At 29.8% G+C, this 16,423-nt stretch overlaps 2 protein-coding genes across 2 annotated transcripts in view; one reads left to right on the top strand and one right to left on the bottom strand.

Moving 5' to 3' along the window:
* The window catches only part of LOC106687912 (ragulator complex protein LAMTOR1), a 13,208-nt gene extending 8,196 nt beyond the window's left edge, over positions 1 to 5,012 (bottom strand). The window contains exon 1 of the mRNA XM_014432080.3: positions 4,393 to 5,012. Coding sequence (XP_014287566.1) covers positions 4,393 to 4,437 — 45 coding nt within the window. The 5' untranslated portion in view covers positions 4,438 to 5,012. The remainder of the gene's footprint in view (positions 1 to 4,392) is intronic.
* A 4,172-nt stretch (positions 5,013 to 9,184) lies between these two features.
* fzr (fizzy-related) overlaps positions 9,185 to 16,423 on the top strand; it is a 30,278-nt gene continuing 23,039 nt past the window's right edge. Inside the window, exons 1-3 of the mRNA XM_067044585.1 lie at positions 9,185 to 9,334; positions 11,711 to 11,800; positions 15,858 to 16,165. Of these exons, the coding sequence (XP_066900686.1) occupies positions 11,743 to 11,800; positions 15,858 to 16,165 (366 nt within the window). The 5' untranslated portion in view covers positions 9,185 to 9,334; positions 11,711 to 11,742. The remainder of the gene's footprint in view (positions 9,335 to 11,710; positions 11,801 to 15,857; positions 16,166 to 16,423) is intronic.

Genomic DNA, 16,423 nt, shown 5'->3' with positions numbered 1-16,423 from the left:
AAATACATCATTGACTAAAATAATATATTTATTTGGTTGAAATAATGACTTAAAAGTAACAATAGTTATGTTTAATTCATGTCATACCAAATATTGAATACATTTTTGTTTAAAATCAAAATAATTAGCTACTGAATTTGAACACAAATTCTTTAATCTTCCGCTTACTAAATAAATATAGAAATAAATAAAGTCATAAAGATGGGAGGGGCAGACAAATCAGATTTTTAAAAATGGAAAATGATAATGAACCTGTTTTTAACAAATTCTGCTTTCAACAACAAACAATAAAAAGATAAGGACATTAGAGTACTTCAAACTGAGATACAACATAGAAATAGAAAAGTAACCTTCATTTTTAATGAACATACAAGAGATCGAATGAAGTCTGCAAGATACAAGTCAATCAAATTTATATATTAAGAGTAATAGATAACCATAAAAAGACTGAAAGACTATCCCAAGAATAATAACTTTCAATGGAGGTACTTTTGATGAACATGTGGTTGATGATTCAAAAATTAATATTTGGAGCCCAAAATATTTTTTTGGATTTAAATAACCATCACGGATTATGTACATGAATTAATAAACAAATAAAATTTAAAACAGTAACAGAAGGACATGATCTTGCAGCAAATAGAAATAATATCAGTAAAGATGAATTTTTATACAAGAAATGATAAAAAAATTAATGATATGTGCTAAGGTTGAGATTTAAGTTCAAGATTATGATCAGATTACTCATTCTTAATAGGACTGAAACTTATTTATAACAGAACTACAACATTTTTATCAATAATAGTTAATACCAAGCAACACCTTAGGGTTCTCCGAAAGTTTGAGGTGGTTTCTTAAACAAATGTCTTTATGAACAAGCTTCGTAGAAGTTTACTTAAAGTTCATTAATGTACAGTTGTCTGTCAATCCTTCTCACCCAAGCTTTAACATTTTACTTGTAGTGTTCAACAAGAAGCTTTCTCTGTCTTACCGCTGCCTCTATATTTTCTACCTTATCTTAATGACTGAAAAAACATTATTTCTTTCAAATTTTAGAAGATATCTTACATTGGTCAAGGAGAATACAGAATCATAGATAACTGAAGGCATATTAAATAGTTTCATTCTTCTTGTTTAGTTTATAATTGATTAAAATACACATTTGGTCAGAATCACGCCCGACCACCAGATTTTTACCCAAGGGTACCCACTTCATGAGGTGGATCTTGGATTTTTGAAAAAAAAAATTATCAACAAAAGTTGTTTTTTACTCTAAAAGGCTTCAAATCAAAATAACACAACTTTCCATGTAGAAACAGAAGGTGGAGAATAAAACGTAACATAGATGGATTCTTAGAAGTAAAGGTATATATTGAAAGTTTAGAAGTGAAAAAAATCTGGCGGTTGAGTGTGACCTTGAACAAAGATATGTCGACCATTGTTCAAAAAACAATATTTCCTTACAAAGTACTGAACCCCTGACCCTTTGTGGGTTGTTATGGCTCAGATTTAAATTTGATTTGTTATAATTAATTGTATTTATATTATAAAAAAAATTAATGATCATGAATTAAAAACTTTTTATGCATAGTTTCTATGCATTCTTTGGACTAAGGTTAATCAATTTTTGAATTTTTCGATTTTTCATCACCTCAAACTTAGTGAGAGAAGACAGAACTTTCGCTTACAAACCCTTCTCACTAAAAAGAAGAAACATTAGAAAACAATTTTTTCCCTGTTTTTCCTAGATATATGTTCTAATTTAGAATAAACTAATTAATCTAATTCTAATATAAACATTCACCTCAATATGTTATGCCAATAAATTAAGAAAAAAATAAAAACCAACTGATACCAATTGTTACCAGCCTTGATATCAAAATTTAATTTCTAATGTTATTTTAAACACAAATATCTGCAATATTCTTTAAAAAAATAATTTCAGCACAAATGGATTAATTAAAAAAAATTATACCATCACTTTTATAAATTGACTTCAACAGATAAAGTAATCATATCTAATTATGAAAACAATGTACTCATACCATAAAAATTTGTTTTTTAAAACATTAATAAGGTCTAGTTTTAGATTTAACAGCAAAAATTGTTTTCATTGGCATGAATTCTAAACTTATCCTATGCCTATCCAATAGTGGAGGTTTTAACACTTAAATCACGAACAACCTTTGAAACAAACAACTGCAGTTGTTTCTGAACAGATAACATGTAGTCATATTTGGTATACCAATGAACACTTGATTGGATCTAAATTTACTTACTCCGAAAGAAACATGACCACCAACTTAGGAAGTAAAAGAAAAATATGGTGAAATTCACATTAACCAACTAAATGTTCATAAGAACTCTAGAAGCTTAAATTATAGCACCAGAAATTATAAACGACAAATTAAGAATCACAACTAAAAAGTGGTGAACATTCAAAATCTTATTTCAAGAAATTAACCCAAGCATGATGTTTTCCCACAGAATATTTGAAATCTCCAACAGTAATATACTTTGACATATAGGTATTTTTAATTTACATATAGAATTCTATAGATATTTGCTACCAAAAAATTTAACCAACAAATGCAAAAGACCTTAAAAGTTCAGCTGTGGTAATCCCTGATCCTAATAATTAAAGATGGTGCTAAAACATATATTCCTAGACCTGAGATCCACACTAATAATCAGGGCTATAAAAGAGAATCTATCACTTGATAAGCAGGAGAAGTCTGACAATTTTAAACAATAGACATGACAGCCCTGATAATCAAAACAGCAAAAAAAACTCAAAACAGTAAGAAAAAAAAAACTGGTTGGAAATGTTAGAGAACACTTCCAGATGGATAATTTAATTAAATATGTCAATGTTTTGGAAGCTATTCACGAACCAGATGTTAAACATGTCAAAATGTCCCAAAAATTCTTTAAGTAAATCTGTTTCAATGCATAATAATCTATCTCGAAACAATTGTACCTCTCAGTTCATTTTCAATTTATTGATCGTACAGGATATGATGCCCTATTGAACACGGAGCCCTTGGCTAATGACGTAACTTCTGGAACATTTTGAGATTTTGTAATTCTCAGATTCCCCAAAAAATTTCAATAAATGTTTAGATTTCATTGAAGCATTTATATAGGAATAAATGAATAAATAAGGTACATATTTGAGAAAATTCCACGCAGTTCTGAGGATTTTTTCAATAAACTACAGCCTGATTTTCTTCATGAAGTTAAATAAAACCAAAGCCCCCTTCAAGTCTAGGCTCTAATCTAACATAAAAGAGAATGAGACACAACTGACCAATAAGGGTGATATATAGGACTCGTAAGTTCAGCTAGGTGCTCCTCAAGTGATGTTTAAATTAAGGAGAAAATATTCGAAGATCAAGTGATTAGAATGAAAATGAAGAGCCACTGGGCTTTGAACAGATTGAAAATGACATCCGAAGAATAAAGATATATAGATACAAGATTAATCTTCTTGTTAAAACAATAAACAAAGACATCATGTTGTTTATATATTTCAGGAATAGTTTATAATCAGTTATACAAAGATTATAGGTTTGTATACAAAGCTTTTAAGAAATACATAACCATGAATTAGTACAAAATGGATACATATTTCATATTATTCCAAAAAATTAGATTTTACTAGCTTTAATTGAATTTGCAATAACAACTTAATTATGAAAATCAGATAGAATCATGACTATATATAAAAGAAAGAAATATTTTTAACCCTTAGTGCGACATGTAGGTCTTAGACACAAGAAGCGATATTCATTTGCCTTACCATTTTACTGATTTGAACTAATTTATTATGATTTTTTTTTTGTGTATAATCCATTTTTACATCAATAAATAAAAAATAAGTTCAGTAATCAATGCATTACTGTAAAAGTAAACAAATAATTGTTACTAGGTCTGACACACCACCTGTTGCAATAGGGATTAAATGGTACCTGTTTTGTTTAGATACTAATTTATGAACTTAGATTTCACTTCATTATGAAATTATCAATGTTTTGTATCTGAGGAAAAATTATTGATAAAATAATTAGAAAGCTTATTAATTCAGCTAATACTAAATATCCTTCAACATCAAAATAATGAATAGAATAGCATATTGACTCTACCAGGAATAATGTTTACTTAATGAATTGGATGAATTTTAGGTCAAAACATGAAATCTGATTTATTGGTAATTTTAAATTCAGGGAATGAAATAAGTTCGAATTCATTTGAAAATATGGAAATATATATTGTATTTATTTTAAAAATATACATTATAGTACATAGTATCTTTTTAACAAGTTCAGTGATGACAATATAACTTTTAATGCTATAATAAACAGAAAGTAAGGTCATAAAAATATTACGAACCTCTGACTCACTACTTTTACAGCAGCTGCTGATAGAACAACCCATCTTTCCCAACAATACTGAAAATAAGTAAAATCAAAAGAAAATTAACAATTTTGAATTAGGCCCTCATTGTTTGTTTGATAGACTGATAAGCAAAGAGATTCAGCATCTAGAGTACAGGCATATTGAAATAGGCATATTGAAGAGTACAAAGATAAAATGCAAATAATAATTTCCTAGTTTAAAGTGAAAATTTATTTCAGAAGATAAGAATATGTCATATGACAAACTGTTTAGAATAAAAATATCATTCTTTAACAAATTTATTTTTAATTTAACTTATCAGGCTTATATAGGAAAATCTAACGGGATCTTAACTTTATCAAATGATAATCAAAATCAAGTTAGATGATTGTTGAAAGTAGCTAAGCTCCAGGAATCCAACCAGTTTAGTGTTTATCAAGAAAGATTATAAGAGAAATTGGCTGATGAATTGAAGTACATAAATGGCGAAATTGTTGGAAAATTGAGATACATTAAGATCTAATGCAAAAATAACATAAAATTAAAGCCAAAAAGGTTGGATCAAAATGGTTCTATAAGAAATGCCTACTTATGATAAAGAAATTAAGTAAATCAGAAAATGATAAAGAGGTACACTTATGCTAAGAGACGAGATGAGTAGAGAAAAAGGTTCTCCCAAGGAAGAAAAGGACGTGGGAGAATAAAGAGATGAAATAATATAAGTGGAACAGGTGGAATTATATAATTTTAATCATCCTTTATTTATTCTATTCAAAGTTACAAATTATCATTATTTTTGTATAAGGTCTATTTTTAATTTTTTTTTTTAATACTCAAACAAGTTTTGTATATTACTGGGTTTTCTTATTTTCAGTAATAAAATATTTCATGGAGGACGTTGGGGTGAGTGTTCTAGAGTGCCTGGTTTAGAACGTTGAGGGTTTGATTCCCTCCAAGATCAAACAAAATGTATTTCACAGCGGCTCTATAGATTTTCGATAGAAGGCTCAAGGGAAAAAAAAAATCATGTTATAGATGCATTTGTTTTATTACGAACAATAGTAATTTATAGTATCTATTTATGCAATAAAATATGTAGAAATTCTGCTTGTACTTATTGAATGCCTAGTATTAAACATTTTAAGTTTTAAGGGCATGCGCCTCAAGTCCCCGCAGGATGGAAACTATACTCCATTCGCTTATGGTCGTGTATGGGATCGCAAGTTTTAAAGGTAATTGCTTTCTGCATCCTGAGCGTCCTTAATCCGATGGGGTTCAAAAGGTATTCGCTTTTGATCTCTGCGAAAAAACAGAGACGGCCGAGGGTCGCTCAAAGGTATTAAGGACAGAGGAGAGAAAGGAGAAATAGTGATATAATAACACTGTTATATAGCAATACTGAAAGTAGCAATAACGTTGGAGTTATCTTCGATCGTCGCCTGTCTTATAGTAATATGTACTTGAATTACCTAGAAAATCCATTTTTATCCTAAAGCAGTTCCATAGAATATGACAATATTAGTCTTTTAAAACCCATGAGTTACTTTTCTCCTCTTCATTTTGACTGCGGTTGTATGGTATATGGGGGATTAATGTATGAACCTGGAGGGAAATTAAAATGTTTTATAAGACTTATCTTTAGGTTTAGGGTTCCAAGACTGATTTCTGACTATTATACCGACCTAAAGTGTGTCCATGTGAGATGTAAAAATTCATTTTTTATTGTATACACGTTGCGCTATGGCAAACTATGAATATATCGATTGTACCGGCTTGCAACGGTTTTATAACAGTCAGTCGTAGGTTATCAGCAAGCCATTGTTTTGGTGTTATATTGTGTGTTGTATGTTCTCACTTCAGTAAGAACGTTTTATGTCATTTAACCGTTACGAATAAAACAGTAAGAACAGTAAAACCATTTTATTTGTGTCCACCAACTTTGCAATCAACAAAGTGGCTTTATACATCTTCCAGACGGAAATACTTCTTTAGTTCTTTCCTATTCCAATCCCTAAGAAATAATAAACCTTCCTATATCAAAGAAATCTTGTCATTGCGTACCTAAATTCATTCATTCATTGAACATTAGAATTCAAACAACGAATATTTATACAACTGTTTCCTTTAGTAAATTCTTTCTTGTTCGTCCTCCTTTTTGAATTCCTTATCTATTTCTACCCGTAATACACCTTCCCTAGCTTCTTTCAAACGTCAGCTATTTCTTCACCTCCTTAATTTCTTTCTTCCGATCAAATTTAAAATTCAACAGACTGATATTTTGAACTTTATATTCGTAGGTAGACCATAAACATCATTTAATCTCCCTGAATAAACATATATTTTTCATTTTATTTCCAAAATAATGGTAGTATTTTAATAGACTAGTACAAAATAGAAGTATTATTGATAGTATATTAAATAATTATCTGATCCACTAGTGTGTATATATTCACTCACTATCTCCTTCGAAATTGTGAGGATCCATTTCGGATAGATTTTTATAGCTAAGTTTTTGCTAGTGATGTCTCTAAGCGTGAAATGACCATCCGTATGTAATCACTGCATGTAAGAGGCTAGTTTAGAGTGGATAAGAAAACTCTATTCAAGTCTATATTAATTCAAACAATACGTTTATTATTATATCAATATATTACCTGGCTATTACTAAAGCAAATTTTATGTGTTTACAAATAAATACAAATTATGAGACTTATCCTAGTTGTGACGTGGTACAGTTCTTGGGTGGCAGGTAGCCGAGGTCAGGTTCGTACCTTTCAGCTGTGACAGTAGCTATTAAAGTTAAAATTTATTTTGCGATCAACATATAGCAGCAGAACTTATAATGATGGGTGATTGTATTACATACTAGTGGAAGAAATTCGCCTCAAGTATTGTTTTTCGTTCGTCTGCGAGGATTAAGGTTCAGCAAACAGGTTTGTTAAAGCTTATATACACATCTTATGATAAGATGACTTCATTATAGTTAGCGATAAAGGAGTTATTACTGGTTCTGGGATTGAAGTCAGGGGGAGTTCTACACCATTCTTTAAGGGCTGGTAGCAGAGAAATGGAGGCTTCTGTGTCCACTGAAATAGGCTGACCTTTGGTGTGGCGTTGAAGAAAACGGTAGTGTTGTGAAAAATATATGAATTTTATTTGTTTTAGATGGATCAGTGTTGATTCTTGACCTTGAATTAGCTCGTATCGTTTGGTCATGAGACCCTATAACTGTCGTCAGCACGTAGTTGATATATTGGGCTAGTATTAATTAGTAATCAGTAATTATAAAGTTTGTGATTTGTGCATAATCAGTGATCCTTATTCCCAGTTTTCTACATTTTCTTTTCCACATCTAAATAAATTTTGAAAATGGTTGGTGAAAGGCAGAAGCTCCTTTACAGTATAGAGTTTTCTAGAGTGTCTTGAACTAATTTTAGTACGACAGGCATTATTGTGGTATATTTCTTTTACAATATTTAATAGGCATTCCGTAATATTTACTTCTTTTCAAACTTCCTACAATTTATTTCTCATAACCAAGTCACATGCCCTTTCTTGGTCAATAATAATCAGTTCAGATTCATAGATTTATGCAAATGTTTTTTGAAGATTCAACTGATTAAAAAGATTTGATCTACAACAGATCTTCGTGTAATAAATACTTTTACCAAAATCACTTTTACGATGCAGAAACAAGTCAGTGCAATAATAATATCACTACTTTGTCTGAATAGTGGCACATCTGACAAAAAAAAAAAATTGATTTTACTAAGAATTGGACGTATTCCAAAGATAGATAGTAAACTCCGTTTATTTTCTTTACTGAGGTCGTCCTACTGCTACTAGAGTTGTTACAAATTATCTGCAGTCAATGGTACAATCTCTGGAAGACCTAAAATGAAAAATAAAAAAGTTGTCAGATTTTCCACTATTCAAGAAAAGCAGCGATATGTAAACCAGTTCCTAAGGCTGAATACACAGCATATTTAGAAATTATAATCAAGAACATTATTGTATTAAGTACATTTTTAGCGTTTTTAAAATAAAGAAGTCTTTCTGATTATAATGATGTGAAAATCCCGATAATATATTTTTTGAAGATACTGCGTTCTTAGTGAGCAGATCAGTATATTACGGCTTGAAAGGGAAGAAGGGAGAGCTCGTATTTTTTTTTTTTGCTGTCGCTACATTAGAAAAATAAAATCATCTTAGCTGTATAATTTCGTAATGTGAATTAGGTTCTAAATTTTTTAATTTCCAAACTTTTTGGTATTTAAAATTATATTGGTGAGAGGGGGAGGATGATAAATCTCCCTTACCCCCCTCCCCTACTTTCTTCTCACTACAACGTTTACTGGTATGTTATGTAAATAACTGGTAACTCTCACTAGGGCCTTTTTTCTTTTTGATATAAAACTTACTATTTATTCTGATAGTTATTTTTTTCTCTTTATGTTTTTTACGTTTTTGTATTGAAATGTATAACATAAATTATTTGTTTTTTTGAAGTATAATATAGCTATAATTGATCTCTTATTGTGTTTTTTATTTATGTATATATTTTTTGCTATAAAAGTAATTTACCAGTTATATACATATAAAATTGATTTGATAAAGAGAGATAGAAATTGGCAGCTACTTTTTTTTTTGTTAATATATTTACAAGAATTTTCATTTTTTGTTAGTTGTTAATTTTATTGGCGTAATATGTTATCGTATACTTTTAAAAAATAAATTTGGGACTCAAATATGTAGTAAAAATTATACTGAAAAAAGTATTCTATTTGTGTTTCAACATTGTTAGGCGAAGGGTAACAACACTGATGATGAACTGTTTGTTTATATTGTAATATTTGTTAGAGGTAGCTTTTCAAAGGTCATACTTTAATTCTACGTATTCAACAACAGTGTAGTGAGCTGATTTAAAGAAATAAAGGTATGTTTTATAATTTTTATTTTGGAGTTTTTGGAAATTGATACAACCGTGGTTTTGGCTGTCACATTAGGACCTGCAAATTTTGAATTCACTTTTGTTAGTTTTTCGTTTGATTTTTAATGATTAGCTATTTTAATATTGTAAACGTAAACTATTTTGTCAGAATTTAGATCCAGTTAGTATAAAAACTGCATTACTAGTTCGATATAAATTGAAGTTGGAAATACCCCTATTTTTAATTCAGAACATGTTGGATTGAATGTCATGTCTATTTTTTTGTAAATATGATTGAACCACATTACATTATTTATGTATTAGATCATCAATCAAGCTGAAATAATAATGTATTATGTGTTATATTGTATTTCATCTTGTCATAAATCAGTCAGTTCCAAAATCCTTATATATTAATATCTTTTGAATGATTTTTTAAAAAAATAGGTCGTTTGTTTCTTAATAGTAATTAATCTTAATATAGTAATATAATTCTGGATAAATTGATCTTGGTATGGTTCCTCAGTTATATGAAAGTTTCTAGTTTGAATGGAGGTTTCCTACTAACTTGTGGCTAGTCTTTTTGCTCAAAGAAATGTAATTAATGCCTTGTAGAAATAAAATGTGAGGTATTATTTCAGATTCCTTAAACTCATGTTTTTAATAGTACTTTTATGAATGGTGTGTATACCTTGATCTTGCTTTGTAGTGAAAACTCTGATTATATGTTGGCTACAAATTCTATAACAAAATGTTTAAAAATATAAGCAAAATGTTCAGCTCTTTATATATTATAATGATATCTTTGTTAATAATTGTTCAATTTCAATGATTTTTTGTTTGTTTGTTTACTCTCCTATTGTAATAACAACTTTAACACCTCATTAAAATTGGTTTAGAACTTTTGTAGACATTATGTTGGATCTACAAGTGTACCATTTGCCACAAATGGTTGTGAAGACGTCAACAAATGCTTGGTAAACAAAGGAAGTAACAAACGTCGATATCCACATAATTGTGTGTCTTGGGAATTTTATCGGTTATTACACTAGATTTACACTATTCTCATAAAAAGGAACAAAATAAAAGTAGGTGAAATGAAAGGAAACAGTCACTACATGACCTATAAATTCAACTTTCATCCTAAAATTTTTATCAAAAACTTGTGAATTGAGTTATCTTAACATATTATTGCTTTATAAATCTATATTTGTGTTATGTTAGATAAAAAAAAAAAAACTACTCTGATTAATTTACCAGATTTTCAAATTTTGTTCATTCACTCATTGCTCGGAATATATTTATACTGAATCGATAGAATTTTAAAATATGCAATTATGAACTAGAGTTAATTTTTGAATTCGAAGGTTGGGGAAATTATTCAATTAATTAAAACACAGAGAGCACAAACATTTATCTATTAGCAGTTCTAAAACAACGCTAACTGTACACAAAAATGTGGATGCAACACAAGTAGCCTTTGACTAGCACCCTCAACATGTCGGCCACAAATTCACACTTACTTGTACCAGCCAATCCAAATAATTCATCATCACACTTGCACATACATCAATTTACCATTGTTTGGCATACGTGTTAGGGCTCCTTTAGATAAGTAATAAACAAATGTTATATGTTTATTTATATAGATAGGTGATATCAAAATTTCTCTTGGCTAATACTTGTCTGAGTTAGGTAATTTTTTTTCTTTACTTAGGTCCTTTACCTATCATATTATCTCATATAAGTTATTTAAAAAAATACATACATTGTGAGTTATACTAAATTAATGTTTAATTTTGGCTTAAACTTTTTTAACTGAATAAATGCAGGATTTCAATACATAAAAACTTTCGCAGGATGACGTTGAACATTTTGAAAATAAAACTGTGTGTACATCGGCTCAGAACTCTTAAAGATCTAAGATAAGTTACTAATGAACATTACAGTTTTATTTATACAGATGGATTATTGTCAATCTAAAGCTCGAATGTTGACAAAGTTAAGTCTAATACTATGAATTAGTACAATCTGTTTCGAACTTCTCATATTCAACAAATTCCTATTTCTCTAACGAACATTTTCTGAGAAATTAGTTTTTGTCTTTGATTTACAGTGTTGTTACTTCAACAATTGTTGTTCAAGGTAGAATTAAAAATATAATTCATGTGAGAAACCCTTTATTATAACAACTTTAAATAAATATTCTTTCATTTATACCTCCATGTGGCTTATAGTCAGATTGCAGGTTTTACTTGCATCTGGCAGTTCAGATATTAGTTGAGCTTCTGACCATAGTTGTATGAAGTTCTAGATTTTATTTCTGATTGTGAACTTCAGATTCACAAATTCAATGAAATTTTAAACTTATACTTTTTTCAGGTACTCTAGCATTAACGAACTAAAAAGGAAGTATGTCAGTCAGCAACTCATATATATTTAATTTTAAAAGCCAACCACAACTGTCTCAGGGTAATTATTATTTACTTTTATGCTTATTTTATTTGTAATTTCTTCTTAAGCTCTCTTTCCCCCTACACTATCAGTATTATTGAAGGTGCTCCTTATATGTGTCAAGAATATTGTGTTGATGTTATGTCGGGTATAATTTTGTCTAAATTTCACTTCTGAAGAAAATTTTATTTCTTGATTGTTTTCCATCTGTCATTTTAGATTAATTAATACTTAAAATATTTACTGTTATAAAGTAAAAGAAAAATTATCAGATACAAAAATTGATTTGTTTTAATCTTTTATCAGTTATAAAAAAATCTTCTCCCATTATGAAGCATTAATAGAAAGTTTTAATTGAAATTTGACACCACTTGACCATCTATGATATTGAATCCACAACGCTGCTTGCCAATGACATCATTGTACCCCTAGCACTAAAATTAATATTGATACTCCTTCAATAATATTGAAAGATTCTATTAAAATCTATCTATGATGTGGAAGAGAAGAAACTTCCTTGTGAAAATTTCTTTTTTGGAATGTTTCTTAAAAATTTAGAAATTAATTTGGACACATGTTTTACAATCTTTATAATTAGTTATATATGCTGTTATCTATATGTACTTTTGTTGGTTGAATATTCTATTTTTGGTAGTACAGTGAAACCTCTGTGTAACGGTCGCAAAGAAGGAAGATAATTTTGCCTGGTTAGAAAGAATAAAAAAATTAAGTAATTAAATAATGTACTTATCGTTGCCTAAGCTGTGATTTGTCTGGCAAAATAAATAATACAATTTTCTTACTATTCAAGAAGCGAGAGGGAAAATGGCGTAATAGCCCAATAATAGTTAAAATATTTACTGTTATAAAGTAAAAAAAAAATTATCAGATATAAAAATTGATATGTTTTAATCTTTTATCAGTTATAAAAAAATCTTATCCGCCATTATGAAGCATAAATAGAAAGTTTTAATTGAAATTTGACACCACTTGACCATCTATGATATTGAATCCACTTCCTGTGGCGTAGGAAAAAAAAAATATTCAAAGAAAAAAAAATCAACACATCATTCTAATGATATCCCATCACATCCAATGATTTATATATATGATATATAAAATTTCTTTATAAAATTATGATATGCGAAATTTCTGGTTTATTCTTAGGCAGTGTCCCTACCAACATTGTTCCCTTTTGCAATAGCTTTTTGCCTAGTGTATTGAGGTAAAATAACTATCCATTGTCAGGTTTCTCCCAGTGTTCAAAATCGGATTTGTGATTCTCATAACTACTCTTCACGCATTTTTGTTATATTTATAAGGGCCATCTGGTTGTTAGAATAGAGAATTTAGAATGAAGAATAGGGGGCGTTGAAGTCAACGCTTTTGTGCTTTTAGGAAAAATTCTAAAAACCAGGGAAGGCAAAAATTATGAACATAATATTTTTATTTTTCTGTTTCTATAGAAATTTTTATTTTAGGGTTTCTCTAGGTGGTAATAACAAATATAACTTTTACATTCTAAAGAATACAATAGTTTAACAAAGCCATCATGCAATCAAAGAAAGATGGGGTGGTCTCAGCTTTTCCCATTTGAATCGGATGTATATATTTTTCCTTTTTTCTCCTTTAGTTGTTCATAAAATTCTATAATATTTTATTTTCATACATTGTTTATTATTTGTAAAAATGAGAACTGGTTATTATTTTTTAAATGAGCAAGATTAAAGGTATTTTAAAGGAAGAGTTTTTGAAAAATCGGCTGATAAGCCCTGTTAGACTATTTCAATGGGGATAAATCCTATTTGGTATTAAAAAGCTCCTTATTTCGCCGAGTTTAATCAAAATAGTTAGTCATTTTGGAGTAAATAAAAATCGATTTTATAAAGTAGCATTTCCAGTTTTGTCTATTTTAGTGAACAAGTTGCAGTCACATCCGAGACTCACATTAAGTATGTAATTTAGTTTTCTTAAGACTTTTCGTTTTTGAGCTTAGCTGATCACACACACAGACCCTTTTGCAAAACATGGTTATTTGGACTCTAGTGATCTCTAAACGTGTATTTCCTTTGAAAACTCAAATTTGAAAGTATGAACAATTGCAATACTTTCCCTTACTATATATTCCATTTATAGGTATCAATGAAAGTAAACAAATCAAAATTATCATCAGGTTTAGAATTAAGAGATATTAAGCAATTTCAGCTTCTTTGAGACAGAAGAGTCCTTTGTGGTCCCCAAACAATCGGAATATATCATTCAACAGTTATTCATCCAAAGATTTAACAGTTATTCACTCAAAGTTATCCTTGCCATTTTTATCACAAAATTCATCCAAACTTTACAGGTTTAGGGCAAGATTTGAACGTTTTAAATGACATTTTTGATGAGATATTAGAAGTTAAAATACTTCAGTTTATAGCAGTGGTTCCCAACCAGTAGTCCGCCAGAGGTAAGCCACTGTATGAGGATCCAGCAGCATATATTATTTTAAGGAATTATTGTTAAAACTATTTTATTGTTTACTTTTCTTAACGTTTTAGTGTTAGATAAAACATTTTAATAGGTAAATGTATTAGATAAGTGCCTCAGAATATGTTTTTAAGCAACCTAATTTTCAAATATTTTCCTGGAGTACCCCCTTTGTCTAAAATCAGGAGTGAGGGTGGGTCGCACATGGTTCAATTTCTAGCTTAGTGGTTCCCAGATTTCTATGGGCTGGGAACCACTGGTTTATAATATAGCTTCTACTGGTTCTACTTCTTAGGGACACAATTGTTCAGAATTCAAACTCAAAGTAGAAGCTCTTAAAAATGATTTACGTAACTTGTACACTAACTTTTGAAAAATTAAATCGCCCTCCTTCAAATCAAACCTGTCAAAATTCCAATATCACAAAATACCTTTAACTATTTTTAGCTTATAATTTTAATATTGCTACTTATGCCTATCACCAATTAAAATTGGACTTCTGCTCGCACAATAAGTTCTGTTTCTTCTTTCTCTTTGCTTCTTGCTCTTTGTTGCCAAACCCTTTATAGGTTATGATTTTGTCATTTATAATATTCTTTTGGCCGACATAGCAGGATGGACGTAGAATTGACTGGGATTCATCTCTTCCTCTTTCACGTAGCTTTGTTGGCCCCTCTGAACCCATTAAACCGTCACTAAAAAAATATGGACTTAGCACACTACCTATGAACCAAAAACTTCCAAAAGTTAAACACACAACTCAACACTGGATTGAAATAATAGCGAACCTTATTTTTGCAAAGCCTAGATACCTTTCACCCAACTAACAACATATAGCTAACAATGTCCTTGATACTGTGGAGTCCAGGGGCTTAGGACGGCCTTCTTCCAGCCGTAGGACTGGGTGATACCATCATCAATCATGGGTGATATGATTAGCTTATTACACGTGATTTGCAATGAGAATGGTGAATGGCGTTCATGTGTTAACTGCCACTTGCTTAACTCAGTGGCAACTCGCTCCCTAATGTTTGGGATGTTTTCATGTTTTTAAGTGACAAAACAGTTTTCTCTATTGATATCATCCGAGCTTATCAACAAATACCAGTCCACCAAAGACATTTTGAAAAACAGCAAGTAACACTTCATGAGGTTTTTATGAATTCTCATTCAAACCCTTCAACTTAAGGAATGCGGAACAGATTCATGAATCTTTAGATGATATCCTTGTAGCTTTATCCCCCAAAAGTATCTCAAAAAACCTTCTTTGAAGTGCTACAAAATTTTCTATTTGCCATTCTAGCCTATTTGCCAGCTGTTCTTCTGGAGATATGCATTGACAATTAAGTCATTTCTGCAATGTTAGTTTATGGCACTCATGTAAACTTTTATTATCCGTTCCTTCTTTAAGGTTTCTAATGTACTCATCGTAAATTAAAAAAAAAATTGCTTAACTCAATTTCCCCCAAGGGATGCCAGCATTACTGGGGAAACAACTTATAGTAAAACATGTGTTCTTATTTAAGTTAGTATCTTCTATGTTAAACATAGTAATTATATATGTTCATGATTCTTTAATGTTATTTGCTGGGTTTTTTTCTAGATGTTGACGATTGCGAAATGAATAATGTATATGCTAAAAGGTTATTCTATCAACAGAATAAGGGAATGATATTACAGAATTACAGTGTCAATAATTCTTTATCATTAAATGATAAAACTAATGATGAAAATGAAGGAGAAAATATGTATAATAATAATAAAATACAAATAACTAAAAGTAGTTGTTCAGATTCATTGCTCAAAGTAGTGGATGGAAATAGCAATAATGAATATGAAAACTATAACCCTCAAGAAGAAACTAGTCAGTTAACAGAGCGTCCCTCCTTATATGTTTCTTCAGTGCCTAATGTGAGTATTAATTAATTAAGAAGTAGGTTAAAGTTCTTTTACTATTTTTCTGTAATCCTCATCTTATATTCTATTATCTTTTCTTTATAATTCCATATTCTAACATCTTCAGGAAGAATGTAATATTCATGGTAGATTGTCTTCCCCTTGCAGTAACTTTTTTTTTTTTTGTTCCCCCTTCCTGGCATTGCTGCCATACGGGGTTCGGCAACAGTGGGGTAGTGCGTTAGGGTTGCGCATGCCACTGTTGCCAATAAA

The sequence above is a fragment of the Halyomorpha halys genome, unplaced genomic scaffold, assembly GCF_000696795.3.
Source record: "Halyomorpha halys isolate HHAL.00 unplaced genomic scaffold, Hhal_1.1 Scaffold1024.1, whole genome shotgun sequence".
In the NCBI taxonomy this organism is placed as follows: domain Eukaryota; kingdom Metazoa; phylum Arthropoda; class Insecta; order Hemiptera; family Pentatomidae; genus Halyomorpha; species Halyomorpha halys.
Note: the sequence above shows the minus strand (reverse complement) of the source record. Positions and strands in the feature narration are given on the sequence as shown.